Below are 27,647 nucleotides of genomic sequence, written 5' to 3'. Positions count from 1 at the left end.
CTTAAGGGAAGGGAAGTAAAAAGAATATAAAAACAAGGAGGGGGGCAAAACAGAAGAGACTCTTAAATACAAAGCATAAACTGAGGGCTGCTGGCGGGGTTGCAGGAGGAGGGTTGGGCTAAATGGGCAAGGGGCATTAAGGAAGACACTTGTTGGGATGAGCACTGGGTGTGCGCACATAGGGGATAAATCACGGGAATCTACTCCTGACATCATTAGTGCAGTGTATGCGAACTAACTTGGATGTAAATTAAATAAATAATGCAATAAAATACAATACAAGAAGGGGTGTGAGCACAGCTTGCTGTCATTGACGACAGAGCTGCGTGCCTGCTGACAGGTAGGACAGCTAAGAGACTGTGCCGAAGGCTCCAGCCAGGCAGCTGTGGGGTAGGTGTTGCTGCTGCTGAGTTTTTTTTTATACTGCTCTAGATCCTATGCTTTCCCCTCCGGGTTTGCCTGGGCAGACTGGATATGGGTTATTTTCAGGCCCAAGTAGAAAGCCGATGAAACCCCAGTGAGTAGAATGGAAGCAGTTTCTTGTATCTCCTAAGAGCCGAGGTTGGGCTTTTAATACCTATTGAGAGAATATTAGTCATTCAGAAATTGATTAAAAGGCAGAATTAACCAGCATGCAGGGAAAACCATTCTTTTACAAATATGGTCCCTTCTCACAGCAAACGAGAAACCACTTGTATGCCATCTTTTGTCTATAAAGGACAATCCTTTTGAATTTTGTACCATCTGAAAGTGTTACCCATGAAGTAAATACAAGGTAGATTTTTTTTAAAGAGTTGAGGTTTTGAATTCCAAGCTGGAACAGAATGAGCGCTCATAAGTTCTCCAAAATACGCTGCTTAACTGACTCTTACTGGGACGGAATTATCCAGGGGCCTCTTGTGAGCAGGGGTGCCAGTAAGCCATTTGTTCTGAATTTTCTTTTCAAGGTTGTTTGTACTGCCAACAGCCTTGGAAGATAGAGATAGTGTCTCCGCCTGGAGCAGAGGGTAGATTTGTTTGCTGCCTCGTGTCATAGAGATCATATCTGCACCTGGAGCAAAGGTTGGACAGGTTTGCTTGTAGCTCATTATAAAAGATTGGGATTTCCTAAAGCTCACGATTCTTCAGCTGTGACACACACTCATCGCACATGCATTTACTTCTCTTGCTTCTGGGGACTTACGGGGCTTGGAAAACCAGTAAGGGACACGGAGCTTACACTGACTGCTGTAAGTATTGAAGTCTTTCACTCCTGACCCAGGGGTCGATGTCTTCTGCCGGCACCCATAAAACTAGGGCCCGCTCATTTGTTAGCCTCTAAGGCAAATCTCACGTTCTCTACGGTTCTTGACAACTCTCAGTTCACGTCCTTGAAAACTTTCTTTTTTTTTTTTTAATTTTTTAAATGTTTTTATTTATTTTTGAAAGAGAGAATGAGACCGAGAGTGAGCGGGGGAGGGGCAGAGGGAGAGGGGGAGACACAGAATCTGAGGCAGGCTCCAGGCTCTGAGCTGTCAGCACAGAGCCCGACGCAGGGCTCGCACTCGCGAACCGCAAGGTCATGACCTGGGCCCGAAGTCGGATGCCTAACCGACGGAGACACCCTGGCGCCCCTTGAAAACTTATTTCTTGAGACAGGGTAGGCTGAAGTTGACCCAGCTTGATTGAAACAGTAGACTATTTCTAAGAAAATGATTTGTACAACAGAGGTTATGGGAGTGCTTATAGAGGAGGGAGGAAAACTGAGACTTTGCGTAGGCATTTTTTTAATGTTTGTTAAACATTAAAGAAAAAGAGAGAGAATGAGCAGGGGAGGGGCAGAGAGAGAGAGAGAGGGAGAGAGAGAATCCCAAGCAGGCTCTGTACTGACAGCATAGAGCCTGACTCAGGGCTCCAACTCAACAAACCATGAGATCGTGACCTGAGCTGAAATCAAGAGTCGGATGCTCAACTGACTGGGCCCCGCTAGGTGCCCCTCCTCAGGCATTTTTAAAGCAAGCCTTGAGCCAGTTATACGGTGGTTCTTTTCATCTCCTGACACTGAACCCTTAGAGCGCCTCATGCCCAGGCCTCACCTGTTTGTCTGTCTGCTTCCTCGGACTTCCCAGCCTGCAAAACTGTTGTTCATAAGACACCCACCCAGTCTACAGTGTTTTGCAATAGCAACCTGCATGGACGAAGACAGGACATTAATCAGACAGTCAAATAACCATACAAATGTGACTTACCAACTGCGATCAGTCCAACAAAGGAAAAATAAAAAGGGCTGCGTGAACAAAGACCGCGAGCCTGCGGCAGGACGATCTTGGTGTGGTGGTGGGGGGGGGGGGGGGCGGGGGGTCAGGAACGACCCCCCACCCCACCCCCACCTCTCGAAAAAGAGCAGTTTGAGCCAACAGATAATGGCTAAAAATCCAGCCACCACTTAATTCCTCCGAGCAATAAAAGTCAATTAAATGGACTTCATTATTCCAAAGAATAGCATTCTTTTCTTACTAAAAGTCCCTTGATCTTTGTGTAAATCAACCCAGGAATGTTGACGCTTGAGGCCTTCAGATCTTTACCATGTGAAATGTTTATAGAGCATCTATCACATACCCATTTGGCGTGCCATTCTGTAGAGGGTTGAGAGGTATATATGACACGGTACCTACCTCTAAAGAACCTGTGATCTTGTGGCAAGCTATGCGCCTACTAGTGGGACCGTCACTGGCCACAGACAGGTGCAAGCGAGTGGTCCAGGGTCCAGGCGTGCTGAGTCGGGGGCTGCAGAGGCCACCCAGAGCTCAGCGGTCTGGATGTTGCCAGGGAGGAAACAGCATCTAATAAAGCACGGACCCTCCAGAAAACTTAATAACCTTCCCAGGACTGGAAGTGGGGCACGTGCTAGTTTGGTTCAGGGGTAGGGGCTGCATTATTCAAGGCAGCGGATGGTGAAGACAGGGGGTGCAGCGAGAGGTGACACTGGCCTTCGTTCAGGCGAACACCTGCCTACAAAAGCAAATGGGACCACGATGTTCCCACTGACATTTGAAAGATGGCATTTTTAAACATTAATTATAGTAGCTATTCCTTTTCGAAAATGGAATTACTGTTAATATGTTATTTATAGCCACATAGCTTTAAAAAGACTTCTGAACATTGGGTGTCTGTGGAAAATTTTTAAACTCTGATCATGTAAACCCTTCCCCCAAGGTAGCATTGCAGAAATTGTCATATCGGACAATTTTAATAGAGACCGTTACCGCATAGCAATATGAGTCTCGGCTCCGTGTTAGAGGATATGGAAAATGCCGCCTTTTGATGGCTTTTAAAAACCCTTTGGCCCCTATAATGTTCAGTTCACCAAGAGAGCCTGTAAACATCAAACTTATTTTTGTTTATTTATTTATATATTGAGAGAGAGGGAGAGAAAGAAAGAGAGAGGGGAGCGGAGAGAGAGAATCCCCCAGCAGGCTGCATGCTGTCAGTGCAGAGCCCGACTCGGGGCTCGATCTCATGAACCTTGAGATCATGACTTGAGCCGAAGTCGAGAGTCAGACATTTAACCGACCGAGCCACCCAGGCTCCCCAACATCAAACTATTTTTAAAAAGTTTATGTAGAACTATCAGAAAATTCAGGCTACAACTCTTACTAATGTCAACGAATTGCAATAAATTTTTTTAGGAATTACTCTTTAAAGCCTGGGTTTTGTAAAGGGTCTTGGGATAAACATCCCATCTCTAATAGCACCTTCCATATTTGACATCTTAGGATTTGGAGATGTTTACCAGGTCAGGATCATTCCACGTTGAATATGTGCGTTTATGTAACGCAAGGATCTTTATGGAGTAAGATGGATGAAAATTGTAAGGTGGGGAGTTGAATGTACAGATTCGGGATCTTCTGTATTTCGTTTGTCAAAAGGAAAATTGTATCATCTAATTTATATGCTGTAAGAACTAACTCTTTATGTTTATATCTCATTTCCAAAGTGGAACTTTAGGAAGTAGTGAAATTATGAATTCGGTTCTCTTTCCATTCCGGTGTAATCCCCGTGATTGGACCTAGCAAAAAGGGCCGAGAAAGTGATACTATCACATTGTCCATATCCGAAAGAATAAGGGTGTTTGCCATCCTGGATAGAGAGGCCATTCACTCCATCATAAAAATTTCCCAGTCGTAGAGTCAGTACAGCCTCCTTCAGCTGTTACTATAGCTGTAATCACCTCTGTGGCGAGAGCTGTGAGTTTATCTAACCTCCGTCTCTTGGTACATATAAAACAAACTTTCCCCCCGTGTTGTCCTCCTTAGCTGGAAAAGAGCTGATTATTCATTGGCTTAAAGTAACTCACTGTACACGTAAAGACCATTATTGCCCTGACCTCTTTTTCTTTAGACTAATCCCAGTTTCATCTGCTTTGTTTTTTTCTTAAGCGTTCTCTCCCCGCCCTTTAATTGTTCCTCTGGCCACCCAGTGAACCCATTCCAGTTCCTTCTCGTGCGCCTGAGATGGTGGAGTGCTTAGCCAGTCACCGTCTTACTGTGTGTCATCGGGTCCTTCCTGGTACTGCTAAATGCAAAGTGGGGCAGGGTCTGGTCCTGTATAGAGCACATGTGCATTGGAAGGTCTCTTGATTGTTGGGTTGCAGTTAATATTAGTTGCTAAGAACGTTCAGAGTCTTAAAACACTTGAGAAGTTGGGGAGGGTGGGGTTGCTATCTCGGCACCACTGTCATGATGCCAGTTAGGTGCTTTCAGAAGTAGGGATAGTGAACTGGGGCGCCTGGGTGGCTCAGTCGGTTAAGCGTCCGACTTCGGCTCAGGGCATGATCTCGCGGTTCGTGAGTTCGAGCCCGGCGTTGCACTCTGTGCTGACAGCAAAAATAAGATAAAACATTAAAAAATAAAAGAAGTAGAGACGGGCTGGCTGGCTCAAAGTCATGCTGAAATGATCTCTCCTGATGCTTGCCAATTTGGCTCTGCTCACACTGGCCAGACACCTGCAATATGCAATAGAAGGAGAGGGGCAAGAATTTGCCATCTCTCTAAGTATTGTGGAAGACATTAAATGGCATGAGAAATGGTCTTTGCCTTCAGGAAGCTTGTAATTGAGGTAACTGTGCAGGTATAAGGTACAGGACAATAAATACTGAATAGGAATCAAATGTCAGCAATTTCGCTGAGCCCTGAGGAAGCACAGCTGCAGGGAATTGAGGAGGCCTCGTCGGGAGGTTGAGCCAGACCCTGGGCGGGGGCCGGAGGGGAGGGGGGGGGTCTGTCCTGCAGGGTCGTGGGAGACCCGGTTTGGAGGAAAGCACCGGTGTTAAGAGAGAAGATGAACATTTGATAGACATTGAGCGAGAAATACGTTTCTGAATAATATCTGTGTTATTCGAGCTTGTTGTAATTAATATTGTTTGTACATGGAATTCCACAAGTGTTAAAAAAACAAACTCAATGAGGGGTGCCTGCCTGGGTGGCTCAGTCGGTTAAGTGTCCAGCTTCGGCTCAGGTCATGATCTCACAGTTTGTGAGTTCGAGCCCCGCGTCAGGCTCTGCTCCGCTCAGAGCCTGGAGCCTGCTTCGGATTCTGTGTCTCCCTCCCTCTCTGCCGCTGCTCATGCTCTGTCTCTCTCTGTCTCTCAACAATAAATAAACGTTTAAAAAAAAGTATGGTCAAAAATTTTATCAATAAAGAGGTTCCAAAGTCATTTCTTTCCATCTAAAGCTCTTGGCTTATTATTATAAGTTCAGACTCTGAATTAAATACAAGCCCTCAAGTGCCTTGCTTTGGGGACTCATTCTGCTATCTGGATCGACCTGTGACTATCTTCTTTCTCAGATATGATGCAGGGGTGCCTGAGTGGCTCGGTTGGTTGAGTGTCCAACTCTTGATTTCCGCTCAGGTCATGATCCCAGGGTTGTAGGATCAAGCCCCACATCGGGCTCTGCCCTGGATGGAGCCCAGGACTGTCTCCCTCTCCCTCTCCCTCTGCTCCTCCCCTGCTTGCATTCTCTCTCTGCTTGCGCGCTCTCTCTCTCTCTCTCTCTCTCTCTCTCTCAAAAAAAAAAAAAATCCAAGATCATTTAGAAATTAACGTAAAAAAACTAATTATGTTTTTTGAGGCTTGGTATTTGCTTCCAGGATGGTGCATTAGCAAATAGTTATTTCTGGTGAGAATCTGCCCCCTCACATTATTGTTTGAGTCTCTGTTCTGCTATTTTGAGCTCTGGGTTACAGCAGATAGTACTTCTGAGCTTCAGGGTATGGTATTTTCAAACACATAGCTCTCCGTTTCGGAGCAAAAGCAGATTCAATGCGACCCCACACTGTAATGGAATTTTTGTGGTTTGGGAAGACTCTGTGTTGAAGTCTACTTTTATATTTTCAATGAAGAAAGGATTTGAGGAAATGGAAATGAATAGAATACCATCTTGGATGAAAAAGATTCTTTTAACATGTAGTTGGAGTAGAGGATAGAGGCAGAGACTGGGAAGTATTTGGTATTCACACCGCTAATCCGCCATGAAGAGCCTGGGAGGTCTACACCCCGCGTCCATCCCACCCCCAGCTCTAGTGCATGGCGCCCTAGGAGGAGTCAGGAGCGGTGCTGGCCCACACAGGATAGGACAGGGTTTTGAGTGCTACTGGTAAAGCAGCACTTCTGGAGCACATGGTCTTGATCACCAGAAATGAACGGCCACGGCCACGGCCCAGCAGCCATGCTGGCAAGTTCACAGGGGCCCCTCACAGCCTGTGATGGGCTGACCGCTGGCAGAGTGCCAGACCAAAACCCCATGCCTGCCCTAAAAAAAAGACAAGAAAGGACCCCACCCCCGCGGCTCCTGGCCCCCAAGTAAAATTCTTGTGTCACCACATTGAAGACACTGGTCCCGTTTGCTTAACAACCCTCCCTCTCTTGCTGGTGTGACTTGATTAAAGCCCCCATGTGAGCAGTAGCCCAGCAGAGATGCTCCGTCTGCTGATATAAAAGAAGAAAACATTTGCATTTTACCCCCAAGCCCACCTTTGGGTAGAGTTTTAAGTATTACCTATTCTAAGTTTTTGGCAACGTGAGCTGCTTGACAGGCAGTTGGAATGTGACTGCGATGAGTCTGTTGTAACATAAAATGTTAACTGCTGTTTTTAGAAAGTTGAGTCGTTGGTACCACAGCCCCGTTCATGCCTCTAAACTACTGTTCTGTTTTCCCCCTTATCTGGCACCTCCGTACTTTGTTCCCCTCCTATTCCATGGGATGTTTGCAAACCGGGCAGCTCTCGTTAGCTTTTTTTTTTTTTTTTTTTTTTTAAGATTTAAGAGCTTAAAACATGCCTGTTACTAATTTCACGGCTTTTATATGAAATTGCTTGGACATACATATTCTTACCCAGTTCACGGGTTCAGTAGTTTGCAGACAGTGAATTCAAGAGCGGACGATCGACAAGGCGCCTGGCTGATGGTGGCCATGCCATGCGATGGCAAAGCAGGCAGGGTTCAGTGGGGCCTCGACTGGGGCGTGTTTTAAATAATTGATCATTGAGAAAAAAGCAGGTAATCTCTTTCACTGGCGGCTCCTTTTTAATGAAACGAATCTGTACATTTCCCTGGGCCGATGTTAACTATCAACTAGAACAAAGACAAATCGAGCACCCAACGCTAAAGATCTAAATATATCCTACTGAAGTTTGACCTTCCTAATGGAGACTTTGTGATCATGTCGATGGGAAAGTTTTGCTTTGTGCCATCAGTTAGAAGTATTTGCTAAGCTGTTAGTATGAAACACACGGAAGGGTTCTTAAAGCTTTGGATATTTTTGGTTAGTATATATGCTGTGGAAGCGAGCACTGGATATTTTTGGCTAAAGAGAGGAATCCCTTTGTCAAAGTGTTATTTTCTTTCCTTTTTTAACTTAATTTTTTAATTGTTATTTTAGAGAGAGCGTGAGCAGGGGAGAGGAGCAGAGAGAGAGAGAAAGAGAAGCAGGCTCCACGCGTAGCGGAACCTGCCTAACGTGGAACCAACTATTGCCCTACTGGTTGTTTCCTGTTGTGTTGTGTTTTGTTTGCTAGTACACTGTATTATAAAATTATTTATAATTGGTGAAGGCCAGAATCTCCGTAGTGACAGCAAGAAGGCAGAGGAGGGAATGGTTCAAAGGAACATTTTGTTGGGAAAACAAATAGGATTTCGGGGGGTAGTTGAACATTATGGTATTAAGAGTGGAGAATGAACAGTGCTGGCATGTTACTGAAAGAAGGACTAGAAGAACAGAAGGTTATAGAGAGATGACGTAGAAGCAAGAGGATGGACTTTTTTTTTTTTAATGTTTATTTATTTTTGAGGTAGATAATGAACAGGCGAGGGGCAGAGAGAGAGGGAGACACAGAATCTGAAACAGGCTCCAGGCTCTGGGCTGTCAGCACAGAGCCCGACACAGGGCTTGAACTCACGAACCGTGGTATCATAACCTGAGCCAAAGTTGGATGCTTAGCTGACTGAGCCACCCAGGCGCCCCATAGAGTATGTTTTTAAAATGCCAGGCTTGGGGCGCCTGGGTGGCGCAGTCGGTTAAGCGTCCGACTTCAGCCAGGTCACGATCTCACGGTCCGTGAGTTCGAGCCCCGCGTCGGGCTCTGGGCTGATGGCTTGGAGCCTGGAGCCTGTTTCCGATTCTGTGTCTCCCTCTCTCTCTGCCCCTCCCCTGTTCATGCTCTGTCTCTGTCTGTCCCATAAATAAATAAATAAATAAAATAATAATAATAAAATGCCAGGCTTGAGATAGGCATGCTGTCCATGCCCACTGGGCAGCAAAAAATAAGGGTCTACAGGCTTGGGGAAGACATCAGAGATAGAGACATTGGTCCTTTGCACAAAGTCGTTGTTGAAGCCTATGAGAGTAGATGAGATCTGTTCCCAGGGTGGCCTTCTTCTAGAGGAAGGAAGTAGCATTCATGGCAGTTACCTGCGTCTAAGGGCCTAGCTAAGGGGACTGAGAAGCTGTGTCAGAGGAGGAATAGCGAGTAAAGACCTTTGATGACCCCTGCCTGTGAGCCTTTCTTCAAATGCTGGTTTCCTTGTGTATAAACCACCAAAACCAATGACACGATTTGATAAGCCAGTTTGGGCCACTGCTTTGAATTTAAGAACTAGGCCATATCAAATCTCAAAGGGGTTCAGAGTTCAATTGTAATTTGGCAACTCTCAACAGAAGTTACAAAGTCATTTTTTAAGACTACATTAGGATTATATCGACTAGGACCTTTAAAGGAGGGTCCGTGTCAGTTTCACAAGCCCATGTGACGTAGAAAGGCTGCACCAAATACAGTGAATTTCTACAACATTTACAAGCAGCTCTGAAGCTATCTCGACAATCTGGATTGGCATAACGATCACCCTGTTGCCACCAGATCTTTCTTTTTATAAAGGGTCTGTGAACTTTTATTTTATTGTATTTAAAAAAAATTTTTTTACATTTATTTATTTTTTGAGAGACACAGAGACAGAGCACAAATTGGGGAGGGGCAGAGAGAGAAGAAGACACAGAATCAGAAGCAGGCTCCAGGCTCTGAGCTGTCAGCACAGAGCCCAACGCGGGGCTCGAACTCACAGACCGCGAGATCATGACCTGAGCCGAAGTCAGACGCTTAACCGACTGAGCCACCCAGGTGCCCCTGTGAATTTTTAAACTTACCCAAGGTGACTGGAGGGGAAAATAAAGAGAGTTACCAGTGGTCAAAATCATTATTTTGTCACTTCTCATGGCTTTAAGAAATACCCACGTTTGCAAGAGCAAGAGAGTCATCAAAACTGCTGATGCCGCTGAGGAGTGACATCACGGGGAGCTTGCCAAGTTTGATGCCGGATTCAAGTGAATTCACTATGTTCCTAGTAATACCTTAGATACCACGGTTGAAGATTCCTGAAGAAGAATCAAAAGGAGTGAAGATGAGGACTCTTACCATAAAATGCTCTGTCATCTTGGGGGAAAAAAAGATATGTACGTAGAGCGATATTGAAGAAACCTCTCTGGGGCGTTCCGTGAACCCCAGGATTGTGTTTGTTGCCGTTGAAGGAATTGGCGGTCAGAGTGCAGTCAGTCCATCCCTGAGCTCCTCCCACCCGGAGGACCCGTTTGTTAAGGAAGAAGCAGGTGTGTGAACAGTGGGGGCACTGGCAGGGCAGAGGAGGCAGCAGGTGGTGAACGAGCTGTTTTCCAGGTAATGTGACCAGAGTCATATTTATAGGGGTGGTCATTTTCAGGCATGATGGACTCAGGCCATCAGCTTGGGTTACTTGATTATAAACTGCAAAGAAAGAGGTCGGAGCTGTGGAGTGTTGATGTAAACAAAGGCTGATGATTCCACAGCGGAAAGCTTCTTTGTGGCTTCTGTGTCACCTTGAAAATCTCTAATGGCTCGGAGTAGGAAAGATTGCTACCGGAGGGGTGGGAGAGTAGGCACCATATTCGGGCAGAACCTCACTGTGCTCAGCACTAGGTCGTCCGGAGGCATTGATGAGTCACGGGAACTAATTAGAGGAACACTGCAGGTGTTCCAGCAGGATTCTGAGGAAAGCAAGTTTAGTGGTGGAGCTCCCCTTCTCCCTGCCCACTGGGTGCCTATTCCAGCTGCTTGCAGGAAGTATCAGGAAGAATCCGGGATTCTTTGCCTAAGGCCCTTAACTGTATGGAGTCACCCAACCCTGGGCATCAAGAGGTTGAGACTGGAGGTTCCCGGCCATGGCTGTTGCTTCCCAGGCCTTTGACAGTGCAAACTCTTTACTCTCTGGGTCAGCCTTGGGCTTTATTTTTGGACAAGTGGCCGTGCCCTCTTCTGGTCTTGTCTCAACACGTAGGCCACGCCCAAGCCCCTGGCACCCGGGGACCTGCTTCTCTGCACCGTGTCCGTGGTCCACAGCTGCGCAAGAGACACCAAAATCCGGACGCAGTAAAGCATTCCCTTTTGCGTGTACTGAGGTCCTGAACGACGGTTTTATCTTGGACATGTTCCCTTTTCTTCCCCCTTTTGCCTGTTCATTTTTATCTCTCCCTATAATATATAAACAATCGACTTATCCTATTTACCGCACAAAGAGAAAATTAAACGTCCAAATTATTCATAGCTGTGGCAAAAGTATTTCCAGAGTGTGAAAAAATGGACTCAGACATTTCTGCTGCTGCTTTTGGTATGGTGGGAATTTATTACTCAGCCCAGTAATCGTCTTGGCCCAAAGCAAACAGTTGTGTGGGCCAGCAGTGGGTCCCTTTCCTAAATCACTCTGCCAGAGATACCTTTGTTCCTATTCGAGACAGCCTGAACCAACGGCATCTTTCCATCAGAGACGGATTATCTCTGAATCTTAGACATACCGCACAAGTCGTTGAGACCCAGCCAATGAATTTTACTCGTATGAGATATTCCATCCCTCCCGAAAGGAGGGATACGAAATGGGAAGGAGGCAAGAGAGAACTCAGAGCCCCACAATAAATAGCTCTTTGTACCAGTCCCCTCCCCTCACCCCAGCCCACTGAGATCATGGAGTAAGTTCGCAGCACGCAGTGGAAGGCATTTGCTGCCCGGCAGCGTGGCAGACGATGACCAAATGTGAACTTGTCTTTCCACAGTGTGCGGCTGTGACCTGGCACAAGGGGGCTTCTTCATAAAGAACGGCGAGTATCTCTGCACCCTGGACTACCAGAGGATGTATGGGACACGCTGCCATGGCTGTGGGGAGTTCGTGGAAGGAGAGGTGGTCACTGCCCTGGGCAAGACCTATCATCCCAACTGCTTTGCGTGTACTATCTGCAAGTAAGTGGGGGCTCCCCTAACGGAGAAGCGCTGGGTTCTGCTCTTCGGGCCTGGGATATACGCCTCTTGTCTGGAGTTGTACTGTCTTGACATACTCTTTTTCTGATGCATCCTTAAAGTTTTTTTTAAAAATCTTCCTATTATTTTATCAGTCTTAGTCAAAAAAGTAATTTAGTTGGGGAACTTTACCCGTGATGTCCTCTGCTAAATAATAGGACTGATTTTAAGGGGCTTGAAGGCAACTGGAAAGTGGCTCTAGGTCTTGAAACTTTTTTACATTTATTATTATTATTTTTTGAGAAACAGAGTGAGACAAAGCGTGAGCGGGGGAGGGGCAGAGAGAGAAGGAGACACAGAATCTGAGGCAGGCTCCAGGCTCTCGGCAAGCGGTCAGCACAGAGCATGATGCGGGGCTCGAACCCACGAACTGTGAGATCATGACCTGAGCCGAAGTCGGACGCTCGACCTACTGAGCCACCCAGGCACCCCTAGGTCTTGAAACTTTTTGAGCAGTGAAAACATTAGGAGGAAATAGCATAACTGCTCGGAAAGATAAAGCTGATTTGGAAGAAGAAGCTCGTATGGGTGTGTGTGTTTGAAATAGTCTCCCTTACAGCGGAGCGAGGCAAACTCTGCCCCGTGTCCCAAATGAGACCCAATACCTGTCTCTGTAAATAAAGTTTTATTGGGACATAGCCAGCCCCGTTTGTTTCCAGATGGCTGCTGATGGGCTGTGTTTGGCTACAGGGTCAGAGCTGGGCAGTTGTGACAGACTCCATAGGATCTGCAGAGTCTAAAAAATTATTTGCAATCTGAACTTTCAGGCGGAAACGTTTACCAACCCCTGTTCTCTAGGCTTCTATCACCTGGCAAGGTTAAATCTTAATTGCCCAAACCAGCTTGGTTACAATGATCAGTCAGAGAGAAGAAGGCAAGTATGTGAAGTGTGAGTGGGGAAATGTGGTTTCATCGTTGTGTTGTGTTGAATGCTACACATAATTGAACTTAAGATGACTTTGATTCCTGTGCGAGGAGAGTCACCAACAAGGGTCAGCTACTTTATGGATCGATCCTAGTCGGGCAGCCCCATTCCTTTTAGTGTGGTGCTGACTGCTGTGTGGTCCAGTTCTGTGGCTTTGTTAAAAACTACAGTTCAGAGGAGGTGAATTTGCTTTGTTTTTCAACATTTCAGGTTTCTAGGCCAGACAGATGTAAACTCTAAAAAAGGTAAACTTCATTTTATATAATTAACCAACAAGGTAATACTCAGAGACAAATCCTAAGATTCAGATGCAATAGTCATGGTGAAATTATTATTGTAACTTTTTATAGCCATCAGTCCATTTCTCAATTATATTTTTTTAAATCCTAATTTTAAAATTCTGAATTATTGGGCTGAAAATTGTTCTGCATTTAATCCAAAGTAAAGTTTCCTCTTGACCTGTCCCTTTTCAGACTGTAGCCCACAGCCTGGTTAAAAGCCCTTGCCTGGCATTTGAGTCCCAAGTTCTGGTCCAGCTTCCTGGGCTGATTTGAGACCTATGTGAATTAACTTTTCCAAGGCAATTGCTTCATCTATAAAATAGGAGGCCGTGATCCGAGTGATCCCCCAAGCTAGGATGAGCGTTGGACTTCTTCTGTGGGGAAGGTCTCTTTACAAATATCTGTTTCTAGCTTCCCCCGCCCCCCCCCCCCAAACTCTCCTGCTGACTTAGTGCTTTCTGGAGGATTCCCAAGTATGATGTACTCATCCAACTCACCAGGTTGGAAGGCCCTGGCCCAGATACACTCTAAGAGCCCTCCCGATCCTGGCCTTGAGAGATCATTGTTTTAAATTTGGTGATGAAGGAAAAACATCTATTAGTGTTAGTCCCATCTCTGGACATTTAAGTCAGTGAACAGCTACTCAATGCTGCTACCGCTGACCCGACAACATTCTACCTGAAGTGGAGGGGCCTCCTTTACAAACTTTAACCCACATAGCAATTCTGTGAAGTCAGCCAGGAATTAGTGTCCCTGATTATGAGTGCCGCTGAGTGTCGGAGCTTAACGGACGTTCCCAAGATAACACTGCAAGATTTGAACTCAGGTTTCCTGACTCCAAATCCAGTTCTCTTTGCGTTTACACAGAAGGAAGTGAACCCATGTGGGCAGAGGACCCAGTGGGCAGAAGGGGGAGGTATGGAGATCATTTATAAAATTACAAAGCCCCAAATTTAAAAGACCTGGCCTCATGTTGAGACCTGGACTCGGATGCATCCCCTCGTGGATCCAGGTGGGATTCAAGTCTGAAAATACAAGCTTGGCTCAGAGGCTAGAGAGGCGGCTTGGGGGCACAGTTTGAGGGGGTGCTCACGCTCAGGGCCGTGCGTTGTGGGGCCTGTACCTCCTTAAAGCCTGTGCCCCAGGCGCCTCACTGGCCTCACCCTAGTCCTGGCCCTCATCAGAGGCAAAGAACCTGTGCTTGCTTTGAAATGGCCCCCCAACTCCCGATGCCTCGCCCACAGAGCCGACTGGGGGCCTGTTCAGGTTTCATTAATGACGCAATAGGCCCACTGGCATCTACCAGAGTGCAGTTTTGATTGTTAAAGATAGAGAAGTCCTGAGTTGGATGCCACCTGCACCTGCCGGTGGCCCAGTCTCCCGAGCTGGTCAATCCAGGGAAGTCACTTAACCTCTCTGGGGCTTATCTGAACAATGGAAAGTAACACAACACCATGAGAGGGGAGGAGACTGCCTCAGCTCAGCACTTGTAAAATGAGGTGGGGGGGTGGGGAGCGTAAGAACTTACAGCTCTCCACCGGGCACCTCTGTGGCGTGGTTTTGAGTCCAGATTTACTACCTGTGTGTGCATGACGGTTCATTACCAAGTGTGAGGCAGCCGAAGGGCCACTTAAAGGAGCGATCGCAGCTGTGAAAGTAATATTCCTGTCAAGGAGCTGGAGTTTGTTCTTAAGTAATTGCTCCTGACTCACACGTGGGGGGACGTTTTGCTTGGGAGTTTTGCATTTCCTAGCTGACAGAATCACACATTTGAAAACTCCTGTTAATGAAGAGTATCGGCAAATTGCCGATTATAAGTAAGCAGGTGTGGAAACTGTCATATACCTATTTGTTAATGACTTTTGTTTTTGAAAAGCTAGCTGCCTGCTGAACTGGCAGGAGAAGAGACTGGTAACATACATGGAGAGGCAACATGTTTGGAAAATGTCTGTTACTGATAAATGTCTAAAGCAAAAGGAAATTCTCTCTCTGAAAAGAAGCTAACAGATTTTTTTTGTAATTTTTAGAAGCTAACGGTTTTTACACAAGTATTTACAGCACTGTTGTGTTTCTCCACGAGGCACTGGGTCTCCAGCACTCCAGCTCTGGAGGGAAACATCCAGTTCACCCACTCAGATGTCTAGGACAAAGTCTAGTTGGGCACCATGGCCCCGTAGCTCTAGGGAACTGAAGGAGTTAATGTTTGACCTGTAACCAGTTCTCCTGGGGAGGGGCCTTACGCTTGAATAGGAATTTATGGCATTTAAAATATTTCTTCTTGAAGGATTTTCCATTTGGAAAATGGAAAAGTTTTGTGTGTGTACCTGGCTAGGTGACTTGCTGGAACATCCCTCCACTAATGAGCAGAGGTAAATTATTCCATTTTACTGTCTGGTTGCCGGTAGAAGCAATACGTTTTCGCTTCTTCTCAAAACGAGGCGCGTTTATTTGTTTGGACTATATCCAGCTGGCTGGCTCGGTTAGGACCGCATTTCAGACATTTTGGCTGGTGCTCCTCAAAGAAATGGATTGGCACCGGAGGGCAGCAAGCCGAAGGAGCAGGGAAAGAAATTAAATTGCTGGAATAACCTTGAGGGCAATGTCTTTCTGTCTCCAGGCGCCCGTTTCCACCCGGAGACCGAGTCACGTTCAATGGGAGAGACTGCCTTTGTCAACTGTGTGCGCAGCCAATGTCGTCCAGCCCTAAAGAAGCCTCCTGCCCCAGCAGTAAGTGCCCTGGCCACCTGTTGACCTGAGCTCCTCGTAGCTCAAAGGTAGCTTAGGCAAGTGCCTTCCTTTTTGTGAAGCTGCTATAGCTGGAGACAAGCATGGTCGTGTCTAAAGCATTGGCAATCGTAAAACGTGAAGCCTTTGCTAAAACCCATGAGTGAGAAGCATCTCCCTTATTTCAAAGACATAAATAAAACTGGACGTCAAACTGTGCATTTTGAGGGTAAATAAAGGAAAAAGAATGATAAAACTTTACGTGAGAAATGCCCATTCCCTTAGTCTCGGAGGTTGAGATGTGCGGACATCTGGTGGCGAAGCGATCGATAGCTCTGTGTGTTAAAGAAGCTGTCCCCATTGGTGATTTATCCTTACCCTTAATTCTTTATATTTGTTATCTTTAAATATGTATTCACTTAGAGGGTTTCTGACACTTACTCATTGAACAGATAGGTTTTTTTTTTTTTTAATATTTCTTCACCTTTGTTCATTTTTGAGAGAGAGACAGAGTGTGAGTGGTAGAGGGGCAGAGAGAGAGAGAGAGAGAGAGAGAGAGAGAGAGAGAGAGAGGGAGAGACAGAATCCGAAGCAGGCTCCAGGCTCTGAGCTGTTAGCACAGAGCCCGACACGGGGCTCAAACCCACGAACTGTGAGATCATGACCTGAGCCGGACGCTTAACCAACTGGGCCACCCAGGCGCCCCTGAACAGATAGTTTGTTGAGCACCTACAGTGTGTAGTGTTGTTCCCACTGGAGATACAGGCTGTGAACAAAGACTCAGCATCCTTGGGAAGCTTACTTGCCAGCAGGAATGAGAAGACCATAAATGCATACAAAAAAATATTTAATATGTGAAGAAAAGGAAAGTAGGAAGAAAAAGCAGGGTAAAGGGGCTGCATTCATAGGGGGTAGTTGCTCTTAACCTAAGGAGCATCTGAAAAAAGTGTGGGAACGAGATACATACGTGTCATGGGATTTATCATTCTTCGTGACGAGGTCTTGTCTGACCTGTGGGAATCTGGAGAAAACTAACTTGCCCCCAATCATTCCCCCAGCTAACTTCCCTGATAGGCCGGTCACACTATTTCTTCTGATAAATAACATTGGGTAAGTCAGTTAACTTACTTACAATCAATGAACCTCTACCTCTGTCTCCTCCCTGGGACATTAGGAAGTAGACCAGAGGTTTGCCTTAGTTTCTGGGGATTTTGCCAGTCTTTGGGAGGTTGGAATAAATTATTCCACTAAGTCCCCCAGTCTCAGTACATAAGAATGAACTCAGCCACTTCTGGTCTGGAGGAATTCTATGCAATCTATAGCAGGGATTCTAAATCTTTTTGTTAAAGAATAATCCTTATACTTAGAGAGAGAGAGAGAGAGAGAGAGAGAGAGAGAGAGAGAATGTTTTGACCAAAGCATTTGCATAGAAATTGGATTTGACCATTGGGAGGAAAGAAGAAAATAAATGCATTAGGGCGTCTGATTCAACACAACCGGATCCTTAGCATGAATTTATATGTCCTGCTGATAAATATTAGCAGCCTGAATAGGACAAGAGCTATGAAGTAGACCCCAGTCTTTGACACCTAGGGGAGTTTGTAGTGCTTCACTCTTCATATCTACCCTGCCCCAAGCAGGTCACTGGGAAGGTTATCTGGGAAGGTCACTGGGAAGGTTATCACCCCATTATCTGGGAAGGCCTGCTTTGAAAGTGCACTACCAAAAACTTTGGAGGAGTTCTTCAGTCTAGCTAAGAAGCAAAGGATTTGGGGCACCTGGGTGGCTCAGTTGGTTAAGCATCTGACTTCAGCTTAGGTCATGATCTCATGGTTCATGAGTTCGAGCCCCACATCATGCTTGCTGCTGTCAGCACAGAGCCCGCTCTGGATCCTCTGTATCCCCCTCTCTCTCTGCCCCTCCCCTGCTCATGCTCTCTCTCTCTCAAAAATAAATAAACATTAAAAAAAAGAGAAAGAGGGGCGCCTGGGTGGCGCAGTCGGTTAAGCGTCCGACTTCAGCCAGGTCACGATCTCGCGGTCCGTGAGTTCGAGCCCCGCGTCGGGCTCTGGGCTGATGGCTCAGAGCCTGGAGCCTGTTTCCGATTCTGTGTCTCCCTCTCTCTCTGCCCCTCCCCCGTTCATGCTCTGTCTCTCTCTGTCGCAAAAATAAATAAACGTTGAAAAAAAAATTAAAAAAAAATTAAAAAAAGAGAAAGAAACAGAAATAGATATTTTTCAAGGCCCCTGTCCTCTTTGCCCATGCAATTTGGGAATGGGTTTCCTCATCAGAATGCTACCAAAATGGTTATTCCAATTTTTATCAAACATGTTTTTGCTTTACCTGTATTTTCCGTCTTATATGACATACATGTTATGCACACAATAAAGAAATAAAAATTCTAAGCGTAAAAATGTATCATACTCAAATTCATTATATCCTTAATGCTAGATGTAATAACAATTGCTTGTGTGCAGATTGTTGGACAAAATCATATTTTCTCCTTTGCTCTCAAAGGATGAAATCTCTTTTCTATGCAACTGCCTTGGTCAGAGCAGTTTTATTTTCAACAAGTACTGGTCTATTTAGATCAGTACTCAGATAACATTTATGGGGCATGTGGGTGTCTGTTAAAAAAAGAGATCTTATATATGGATACACACATGCAAAATACCCAAGCTGGGCGGGCACACAAATACTATGGCAAGGGAATTTTCAGCAAGTTGCTGAAATTCACTGGAGCATGCTTGGAAAACACTTGCTTACTCTTTGTAATTCTTTTAAGAATTGTCGTGTACGTTAAACGATCCTGGTGTGACTTTAATTCTTATTTTGAAAAAATTCTTAAATTTGGGGCACCTGGGTGTCTCAGTCGGTTCAGCCTCTGACTCTTGATCTCGGCTCAGGTCTTGATCTCAGAGCCGTGAGTTCAAGCCCCGTGTTGGGCTCCACACTGGCCTCCGTGCTGGGCCTGAAGCCTACTTTAAAAAAAAAAAAAAAAAAATCTTAAACTGGGCCAATCTCCCCTACATCAAAGCAAAAAATGAAACGCCTCTTTGATATTGTTCACAGAGCCAATGAAGTCGATCAGAGAGCCAAGGTCCTCTTTCCCCTTCGAAATGTTCTTTCAAAAACGAATCTGCTCTTCTGAACTGCAGTTTTTATTTCACGATCGGTGGCTGGTTATCACTGAACAGGAGGGGAAAGACAGTGGGAGGGAAAGAGAAGAAGTGAAGGGTGGTCAACAGAAGCGACATCAATGATGCGATGAGAATTCACGCAGAATAATTTCTGCTTGAGCTTCCTGGATAGAGGTGCGGTTTCTGCTACAACCGATGAGGAGACCTTGTCTGCACTGCTCTGGTTTAGAGAGGACTCCCGGTGGCGTGCCCGCGACGTCACGGTGCTCCCGTCCACCTTACGTTCTTTTAACCTTTGTATGTGTTTTGTCTACTTCATCACACACTCTCCTGGTACTCACTGTGGATCCGGTACTGTGTACCTGGTCCACGAATTCTAACTCATGTAATTCTCAGAGCCACCCACCAGGTTGGCACTAAAACTAGCCTCTTTACGCAGAGGAAGAGACGAAGGGCCATGGAGGTGAATTTACCCAGGATCGTAGACAGTAAGCAGTGGGGCTGGGTTATAGATCTGGGCTGCCTGGCTCCAGATGCCGTACCGCGTGCCTGATGATATTCCACAGCATGGGCTTCACTCTCTGCTGAGCCTCAAACGATGGCCTGACTCGTCCGTGTGTTTACCTGAGTGTCCTGCCTCCAGGGGCTGTGCGCTTTCTACACGGCACAGCTGCCTTGCTTCTGTAGCCAGGTTTGATGACTGGAAGCCACCAGGAAGTTTTCCGCAGAAGCAAACTACTTCCCTTAAACATGATCGCCCCTGAATTAGCTAAAACTCTTGCGGCATGGCATCCGGTCTGCTGCAATTTGAATTCAATAAGCAATAAACCTTCCGTACCCTGGAGCGATGGTCAAAATGACCTCAGAGGGTTGTGATGAATGTTAATTAAGTTGTTTTTCCTACTTTAAAAAAATCAATTGCCCATGTCTAGCGGATCCACACTTTAAAAATAAAAAGTGACGTCCAGGAGACGTTAAGTCCTCCCAGAAGGTCACATGCACTCCACTGAGGCTTAATTTTTCTCCAGCCTTCACATATTTGCCAGCAGTTGGGGAACTGGATTCACACGGGTTAAGGAGCCTGTGGGGGGGGGGGGGGACGTACGTGTGTGGCATCCTAGAGTGTAGGGAATCGGGTTTGGACCGTCGTTTCCTACACGGCTTCTGTCTATTTCAGGCACCTGAGCGGGAGTGGCTGTTGTCTGCAATGTCCTTTTCCATTTCCAAGGGTGTCTGACTAGCATCTGATTGCGTGTGGGTTTGGTGGGTTGACGGGGCGACCGCCCCCACGCAAAGGCATGCCAGCCCATCTTCCTCTCTCTCCCCCTCTGCACAGCATTGTCACGATTCCAACTGCAGTAGAGACTTCTACAGGTATCGGGGCAAATGCTCTAGTCGGCCCGAATTTAAGTCATTTCAGATAAAGAATCACCTGCATGTTTTCAAAGGGGAGCAAGAACTTTTCCATTAGTTTACATTTCTGTGCGGTGCAGTAGCTTTTGATAGTTGCAAGGTAATTTTTATTTTATCTTAAATTCTCTCCCCCAGATCATCTTCAGGTTGAGTGGGACTTGTCTGCTGAGACACCTAAGAATAGGTCGGGTGGTGATAATCCGACGCTGCCCTCAGACTGCCTGGGTCACATCCTAGCTCTGCCACTTGCTAGCAGTCTCTTTACCTCTCCAGCCTCCACTGCCTTATCTGTAAAATGGGATGGTAATAGTTACCTACCTTATAGGATTAAACGGATACATATCTGAAAGTGCTGTTTAGTTATAAGACAATAACCTACTGTTCGGGCATTTATTTTTGAATATTTGTGTCAGACCATCACTACTTTTTGTGACCCTGCTTTTTTCACTCTGGTGTTCATGATATGTCTTTATGTGCTCATTTGATACTTTGCCCCAGTTTAAAAACCAGTGAAGGTAGGAACACAGATAGCCCCTGGATTCTTGGAGTTTGACTCTTGGTGATGTATTTTAGGGCAGGGTCTCCAAAATCAGATCTGCTTTAGACACTGCCTGTCGAGAGGATGTATGGGTTCTGGACATGTGGTGGCTGGTTCTAACCCCTTTCTACCACGCACAGGCTGTGTAGCCTTGAGAGTTCAGTCTCTGCCTCCGTTTGTTTGCCTACAAAACAGGAAACAATAATAGTTCCTTTTTCAGTGGACTGTGCAGATTCATATAAATAACATGTCTGAAAGATGTATGACATTGAGTAAGCTCATCTGTATGCTAACCATTATTCTTGACGGAAGTTACAAGACTAGAACTTGAGCTTTAGAGATATTTAGAGCCAGAAAGGAACCAAAGAAGAGGGCACAGCATAATGGTTAAGAATATGGCCTCTCCACTTCAGAAAGCCTGGGTTGGAATCTTCCTTCTCCTTCTGCCTGGCCAGGGAGCCTTGGACAAGTCATTGACATTTTAGAACCTTACTACCCTCATCTAAAAATTGGAAAATAACTACTTCCAAGGGTTATTATGAAAGTTGAATGAAATACTGCAAGAGAGGACAGTCTAAATATGGAGAGGGTTCTTGTAAAAGCAGTGCACGGGGAACCCCAAACAGACCAAAGGCCTTGTTGCTCTGTGTCCCGAGACATGAAACTGGAAAGATGCAGTGACAGGGCCAGGTCTCGGGAGGCCTTGAGGCGTTTGGCAAGGTGGAACTTCTGAGAATAGTTGGTTTTTTTTAATTTTTTTTTTCAATGTTTTTTATTTATTTTTGGGACAGAGAGAGACAGAGCATGAACGGGGGAGGGGCAAAGAGAGAGGGAGACACAGAATCGGAAACAGGCTCCAGGCTCTGAGCCATCAGCCCAGAGCCCGACGCGGGGCTCGAACTCCCGGACCGCGAGATCGTGACCTGGCTGAAGTCGGACGCTTAACCGACGGCGCCACCCAGGCGCCCCGAATAGTTTTTAATCTAAAGGACGACCAGATGAAAACAATGTTCTAGAAAAATCAGTATGGTAATGGTGGTAGTGCAAAATCAGTGCAAAGTCAGTGCAAAATTATGATCTTGGTATGCAAAATCAATGCCCGGGGATCAGCGATCTACCCATTGATTGTGGGTGGAGGTAATAGCAGGGAACAAAGATAATGAATGTAAATGTCAAAGAACGATACAGGTTGTCACTCATTCAACAAACATTTCTTTGAGTACCAACAATGTTCCATCAGGCAAATTCTTTATTATATAGTTAACATATTACTGTAAGACAGTTGTCCCACCTGAGAAACCAACATTGGGACAAAACCTATTGCATTTTAGTTATTTAGACGTGTGCCCACCCACCTCCAGCACCAAGATAATGAACTCATTAATACAAGGACCCTATTTTCTCTGTCTTCCACGAGGTCTAGCATGTCAAGCCCTGTATAAGCATCCTGGAAACTGAATCAAAGCCATCTCTTTCTCTAAATGGGCTAATAACAATCTTCTCTTTTTTAAGGGGTTTAGGTGTTCCTCGTAAAATAATAAAAATCTTACAGAAAAGTGCAAAGAAGGAGATAGAAATCACCTGAAATCCCATCACCTAGAGATCATCTCCACGCATGGATTTTGCTAAGTCCTCCAGATGTGTGCAATTTTACATAAATTTGTCCCATGGAATTTTGTTCACGTGTCTTCTTTTCCAAAACCATTTATTATTTTGACTGTCACACAAAAGACTGAAAGCCTTGAATTTGCTTAGGCCCCTTGGCAACAGGACTAGCATGCATGTGTCCTGGGCAAAGATGCTTTGCTTCTCTATTATGGCTATTACCGTATATTCCTGCTAGTTCTTTGTATGTTTATCTCTCCCACCAGACTGTGAGCTACTTAATAACAAGGACAGTTGTTTGGTTTGGTTTGGTTTGGTTTGGTTTGGTTTGGTTTGGTTTGGTTTGGTTTGGTTTGGTTTGGTTTTTGGTCCTTATGAATCTCCTTGGGTTCACAGTAAGCGCATGAATGTTTATTTAGTGAGTGAATCCATGCCTTCCCTGGGGGGGCTTTGAGAAAGTAAATCTCAGCTCCCAGATCTGGAATGTTGAGTTCTGACTACTGTTTGAATAAGTGAAATTGAAGACTGGAGATGACTTTTGTGATGTGGTGAAATCACATAGGTACAGCTTGGGTGCATTGGGCAGTAAGGGATAATGGCATGTTTAAACTCACCTTTACGTTCTTATTTACAAGTTTTCTCCCTTGTTTAATAAAAGGGGATGTGGTTATTGCTTCAGATAAATTTGGTGATGACAGTCTTGGGTTCTGGCCGAAGGGGCAGGGGTCTAACCTCGTGTGTCAGTTCCCGTATTGCTGTACTGGCTATGGAGGAGGGTGTTGAGAGAGTTTGGAATGTACATGGTAGCCAGAGGGTCATTGCAGAGAGGCAAAGTACGTTGCAAAAAGGAACATTAATATTCAGACTTTTTTCAGACTGAAATCTATTAACGATTATGAGTCAGACATAAAGATCCCAGAGTGACACATTTTTTCACTTAACCAGAGCCTCGATCATCTTAGTTGTAAGAAAGGAGAAGTCTCTGCTTATTAGAGAATGGGTATAACTTACATGGAAGAAAGCGAAAGTGAATATCAAAAGCATCTTAGGAAATGGAAAGTCAATGACATTTTGTTATTCGCTTTGTTTCAATAGCTATGCCTCTTACATAATAAGATCCACACCTTCTAACAATGTGTCAGTAAAACTAGGATTTTAATGATTGGACCAGCAGTCATTCTTCAGATTCTTTTTAATTTTTCAGTAGCAGTAAAAATCTAGCTGTGTGTACCTAGAGTTGTATGTCCCTATAGATTGTCCCAGAAGGATATTTGAGAAATTGCTATTAGTACTTGTCTCCAGCAGGGAGGGAGGGAAGGAAATTATTTTTACTATATGAAAACAAAAATTGTAACCATGTGTATATCTTATCTATTTAAAACCAAAGTAGAATAAAAAATAAAATAATGCTAATTTTATAAAGTAAAATGAAAGACCTAGTCCAGACTAAAGTCTCAGTGCATTTTGCCCTTGCTGTGACCTTCAGTGTGTCTGTATTAAGTGATTGGTCACATAATGAAAGTCCTGAAACAGACATCCTACCCCTTCTTTTTTTCTTCCCGTTTCTGGGAGGGAGTGAATGAGCTGATGTTTGCTAATGAGTATTGAACCTTAGAAACTGACATGGAACTCAAGTACGATTTCCTCTTTGGCAAGAGCTCCAGTAGACTGAGTGACCGTAGCCAGTTAAAGATTTATCATAAAACTCTTCACCAGGTTGGGGTGCCTAGGTGGCTCAGTCAGTTAAGCGTCCGACTTCAGCTCAGGTCATGATCTCGCAGTTCATGAGTTCGAGCCCCGCGTCAGGCTCTGTGCTGACAGCTTGGAGCCTGGAGCTTGCTTCGGATTCTGTGTCTCCCTCTCTCTCTCTACCCCTCACCTGCTCTCTCTCTCTCTCTCTCAAAAATAAATAAACATTAAAAAAAACCCCAAAACTCTTCACCAGGTTAAAGTTTACAACTAAATTAGGGGAATCAGTACAAAAACAACCCTTCTTGGTACATTTTTAATTGAAGTGCAGTTCACATAACGAAATTCACCATTTTCATGTGAACATTTTAGTAAACATTTACAATGTTGTACAAGCACCACCTCTGTCTAGTTCCAAAACATTGTTATCACCCCAAAAGAAAACCCCATATCCATAAAGCAGTCCCATTTCCTCCTCCCAGCCCCTGCCAACCACCAATCTTCTGTCTATTTCTGGATATTTATGGATTCTCAATATTTCGTATAAATGGAATACCTAAGTGGCCTTTTGTTTCTGTCTTCTCCCACTTAGCTTAATGTATTCAAGGTTCCTACAGGTTGTAGCGTTTATCAGTACTCCGTTCCTTTTCGTGGCCGATTAACATTCCTTCGTGTGGCTAGAACATGATTTGTGTATGTGTGCATCTGTTAACCAGCATTTAGGTCAGATTCATCTTTTTTGGCTGTTATGAATAGTGCTGCTGTGAACATACATGGATGATTATTTGAGCTCCTCTTTGTGATTCATGTGGCTCCTTGTACAGTTTTAAGAGGGGTTGGCTGAGGACTGTCCCAAATGTCAAAAACAGTGAATCTCCCCCTGGAGAGTGTTGGGCTGGTGTCCACTAATGCTTCACAGTGTGACAGGCTGAGGCGTGACCACCGCTGAATGGCCGCAGGGGGCAGCCTTCGTCTGGGGCACCTTGTTTGTTCCCTCTCCTACTCTTTCTTCTTCTTTCCCACTTGTTTTCTTCCTCCTGCTGGCCGTAACTTGAGCAGAGGACTACTTAGTCCTGCTGGTGGAAGTCTGACCCCTAGTTTTCTGAACCCTGTCTAGCAGAGTATCAGCGGTGCCGAGGACTCAGGTTTTGAACTTCAGACATGTCAGTTCTGTCTTCCTGCACGCATCCGTCTAACCGTTCCCCCTTTGAGGGGTGGCTCAGGGATGGAGCAGTGTTCACAAGGCCTGTCTGGTTTATTCACTGTAGGCAGAAAAAACTGCCGCAAGCCCACGGAGCCGAGGGCTGGGGGAGCAGTCATTTACTCTCTCCCGAGGGAGGCCCTGTGGCAAGGATGCCCACTCCACTGAAGCCACGGCCTGAACTCTTCACCCGTGCAGGTTGGAAATCGGTATCCTTGAGGCCACCAAGTGACCGTAACCTTTTCCAAGAGCATCCCATGATCGGGTAGTGTTCGGCTCTGTTTCCATGACGCCCCAATTTCCTCTGGCCATCCCGGTGGCATTTGCAGTCAAAAGAGAATCCTACTCTTGATCTCCGGTGAATCCCGGTGATGTTTGCATCATCAGAAGCGACGCGGAGCGACCACACGAAACAAATGGAGGCTGGCAGTGGAGGGGACGGGCCCGAAAAGCAGTGAGCCTTCGGGCCTGTCCTCCACCCGCTGGGCTTTTGAAATTGTTAGCTAGGAATTTTGAAGTTGTGAATGCACCGAACAGGGTGATGGTTTACTCCATGAACGTAGCCCCCCCCCCTCCATTTTTTAGTTAGAGTTCTGAAGACGTGCATGGGAACACGCAGACACGCCGAGTTCTCTTTCAGAGGAACTTAACCTAAAAATTAGAGTAGATGACAAACAGAACTAATGTTTTATGCTCATGTTTTTTATTTCCCCTCAAAGAATCTCATCCCGTCTCTGGAAAGTACAAGCATGTGATAATTTTTATTCGTAGCTTGGAGAATGGCAGAGGGGTTGTTCAGGAGATTGTTAACGCAAGGCAGCGGATGTTAACGTCCTAACCAGTTCTAACCAGCTTTCGATACCCTTTCCGAAGTACATGCTCAGTCTCAAATATGCATGGCCTCAAATATCTGGCATTCTCTCTGTACGTAAGGCACCCGGAGCGCTCACCCATGGCAAGCAGGCCACGGGAAGCACAGTGGGAAATAAGGCCCGTTGGAACCAGTGCTGAGCCCGGTGCCGAGGGCCATGGCATGTCTATGGGCCGTTCAAAGCCATCATCCAAAGGCAACTAGCGGAGATTCTCAGACTCTCCAGTCTGATGCTTTCGGGGTGCAGGTCTGGGCTGGTACCAAATCCATGGAGAAGAAAGGCAAACGGTCTGGCTCCTTTGAATTTCCTGTTCAGATCCTGGTCATGAACATGGGAAAAACACACACATGGTACTAGGTAGAGGAGAGGGCTTCCTAACCCTGAGAATCCATAATAACTCCCCGCAGAATTCTGTGAGTGCTGGCCTAGGGATCAGAATTGGAAGTTTTCAATGGGTAAATGGTCTGTATTTAGGAAGATTATGGGCCAAGTAACTGAAATTCCTTGAGCATATATGATACTCCGTTTAAAAGAATGAAAGATAGGATTTATAGGACTTGGAAAATGGCTTGCCAGGCCTGCCTTCAGGTTTCCTGAGGAAGGCTGACAAAGTGTTGCTATTATGGCCCATGAAAACGTGTTTTGTTGCGCGGTATTGTTTTCCAAAGACAACAAGAACCTTCACTTAAAATAGCAGGTCCGAGGCTGCTCTGGCTTGTGATGTTTCCACTGTGGCCATCGAGACCGCAAAGGGAACAGCTGACCTAAGCAGGGACATGAGAGATTACGGAAAAGTCCGGTTCAAGGTGACATATTTAGGCAGCACATCACCTCTTAAAATAATTCATTTTTAGTGATTTGAGATGTACATTACTTATGGCATTGAGACCCCTTTGGCCACGGAGTGGCAAGTATGTTGTACCTTCCTGAACTTTCCCACATACCCCTGCCCCCGCCAGGATTTATCTTATGATCTCATACTGCTTTTTGGTTACTGGCAGCATAGAATTTCAGAAGTCAGAAAGTGCTTTTTATTTTTTTATTTAAAAAAAATTTTTTTTTTTTTTTTAACATTTAATTTTGAGACAGAGACAGAGCATGAATGGGGGAGGGTCAGAGAGAGGGAGACACAGAATCTGAAACAGGCTACAGGCTCTGAGCTGTCAGCACAGAGCCCGACGCGGGGCTCGAACTCCCGGACCGCGAGATCATGACCTGAGCCGAAGTCGGCCGCTTAACCGACTGAGCCACCCAGGCGCCCCCAGAAAGTGCTTTTTAAAACCGATTCTTGAGAAGTGCTTAGCCTAACATGCTCACAGTTTCACCTTGTGTTTGGGCCTCTCCCTGTCCTTTCTTACGGTGACCCCACACCCATGGTGTCTGCCATGACATGCTAGAAAAGTCAGTTG

At 45.6% G+C, this 27,647-nt stretch overlaps 1 protein-coding gene across 26 annotated transcripts in view; it reads left to right on the top strand.

Moving 5' to 3' along the window:
• ABLIM1 (actin binding LIM protein 1) overlaps positions 1–27,647 on the top strand; it is a 219,703-nt gene that overhangs the window by 83,422 nt on the left and 108,634 nt on the right. For all 26 annotated transcript variants that reach the window (XM_040486541.1, XM_040486558.1, XM_040486532.1 and 23 more), the window contains exons 3-4: positions 11,610–11,793; positions 15,674–15,783. In XM_040486541.1, coding sequence (XP_040342475.1) covers positions 11,610–11,793; positions 15,674–15,783 — 294 coding nt within the window. The remainder of the gene's footprint in view (positions 1–11,609; positions 11,794–15,673; positions 15,784–27,647) is intronic.

Source organism: Herpailurus yagouaroundi, unplaced genomic scaffold (assembly GCF_014898765.1).
Source record: "Herpailurus yagouaroundi ecotype Mexico unplaced genomic scaffold, PumYag 163, whole genome shotgun sequence".
Taxonomy (NCBI): Eukaryota; Metazoa; Chordata; class Mammalia; order Carnivora; family Felidae; genus Herpailurus; species Herpailurus yagouaroundi.
Note: the sequence above shows the minus strand (reverse complement) of the source record. Positions and strands in the feature narration are given on the sequence as shown.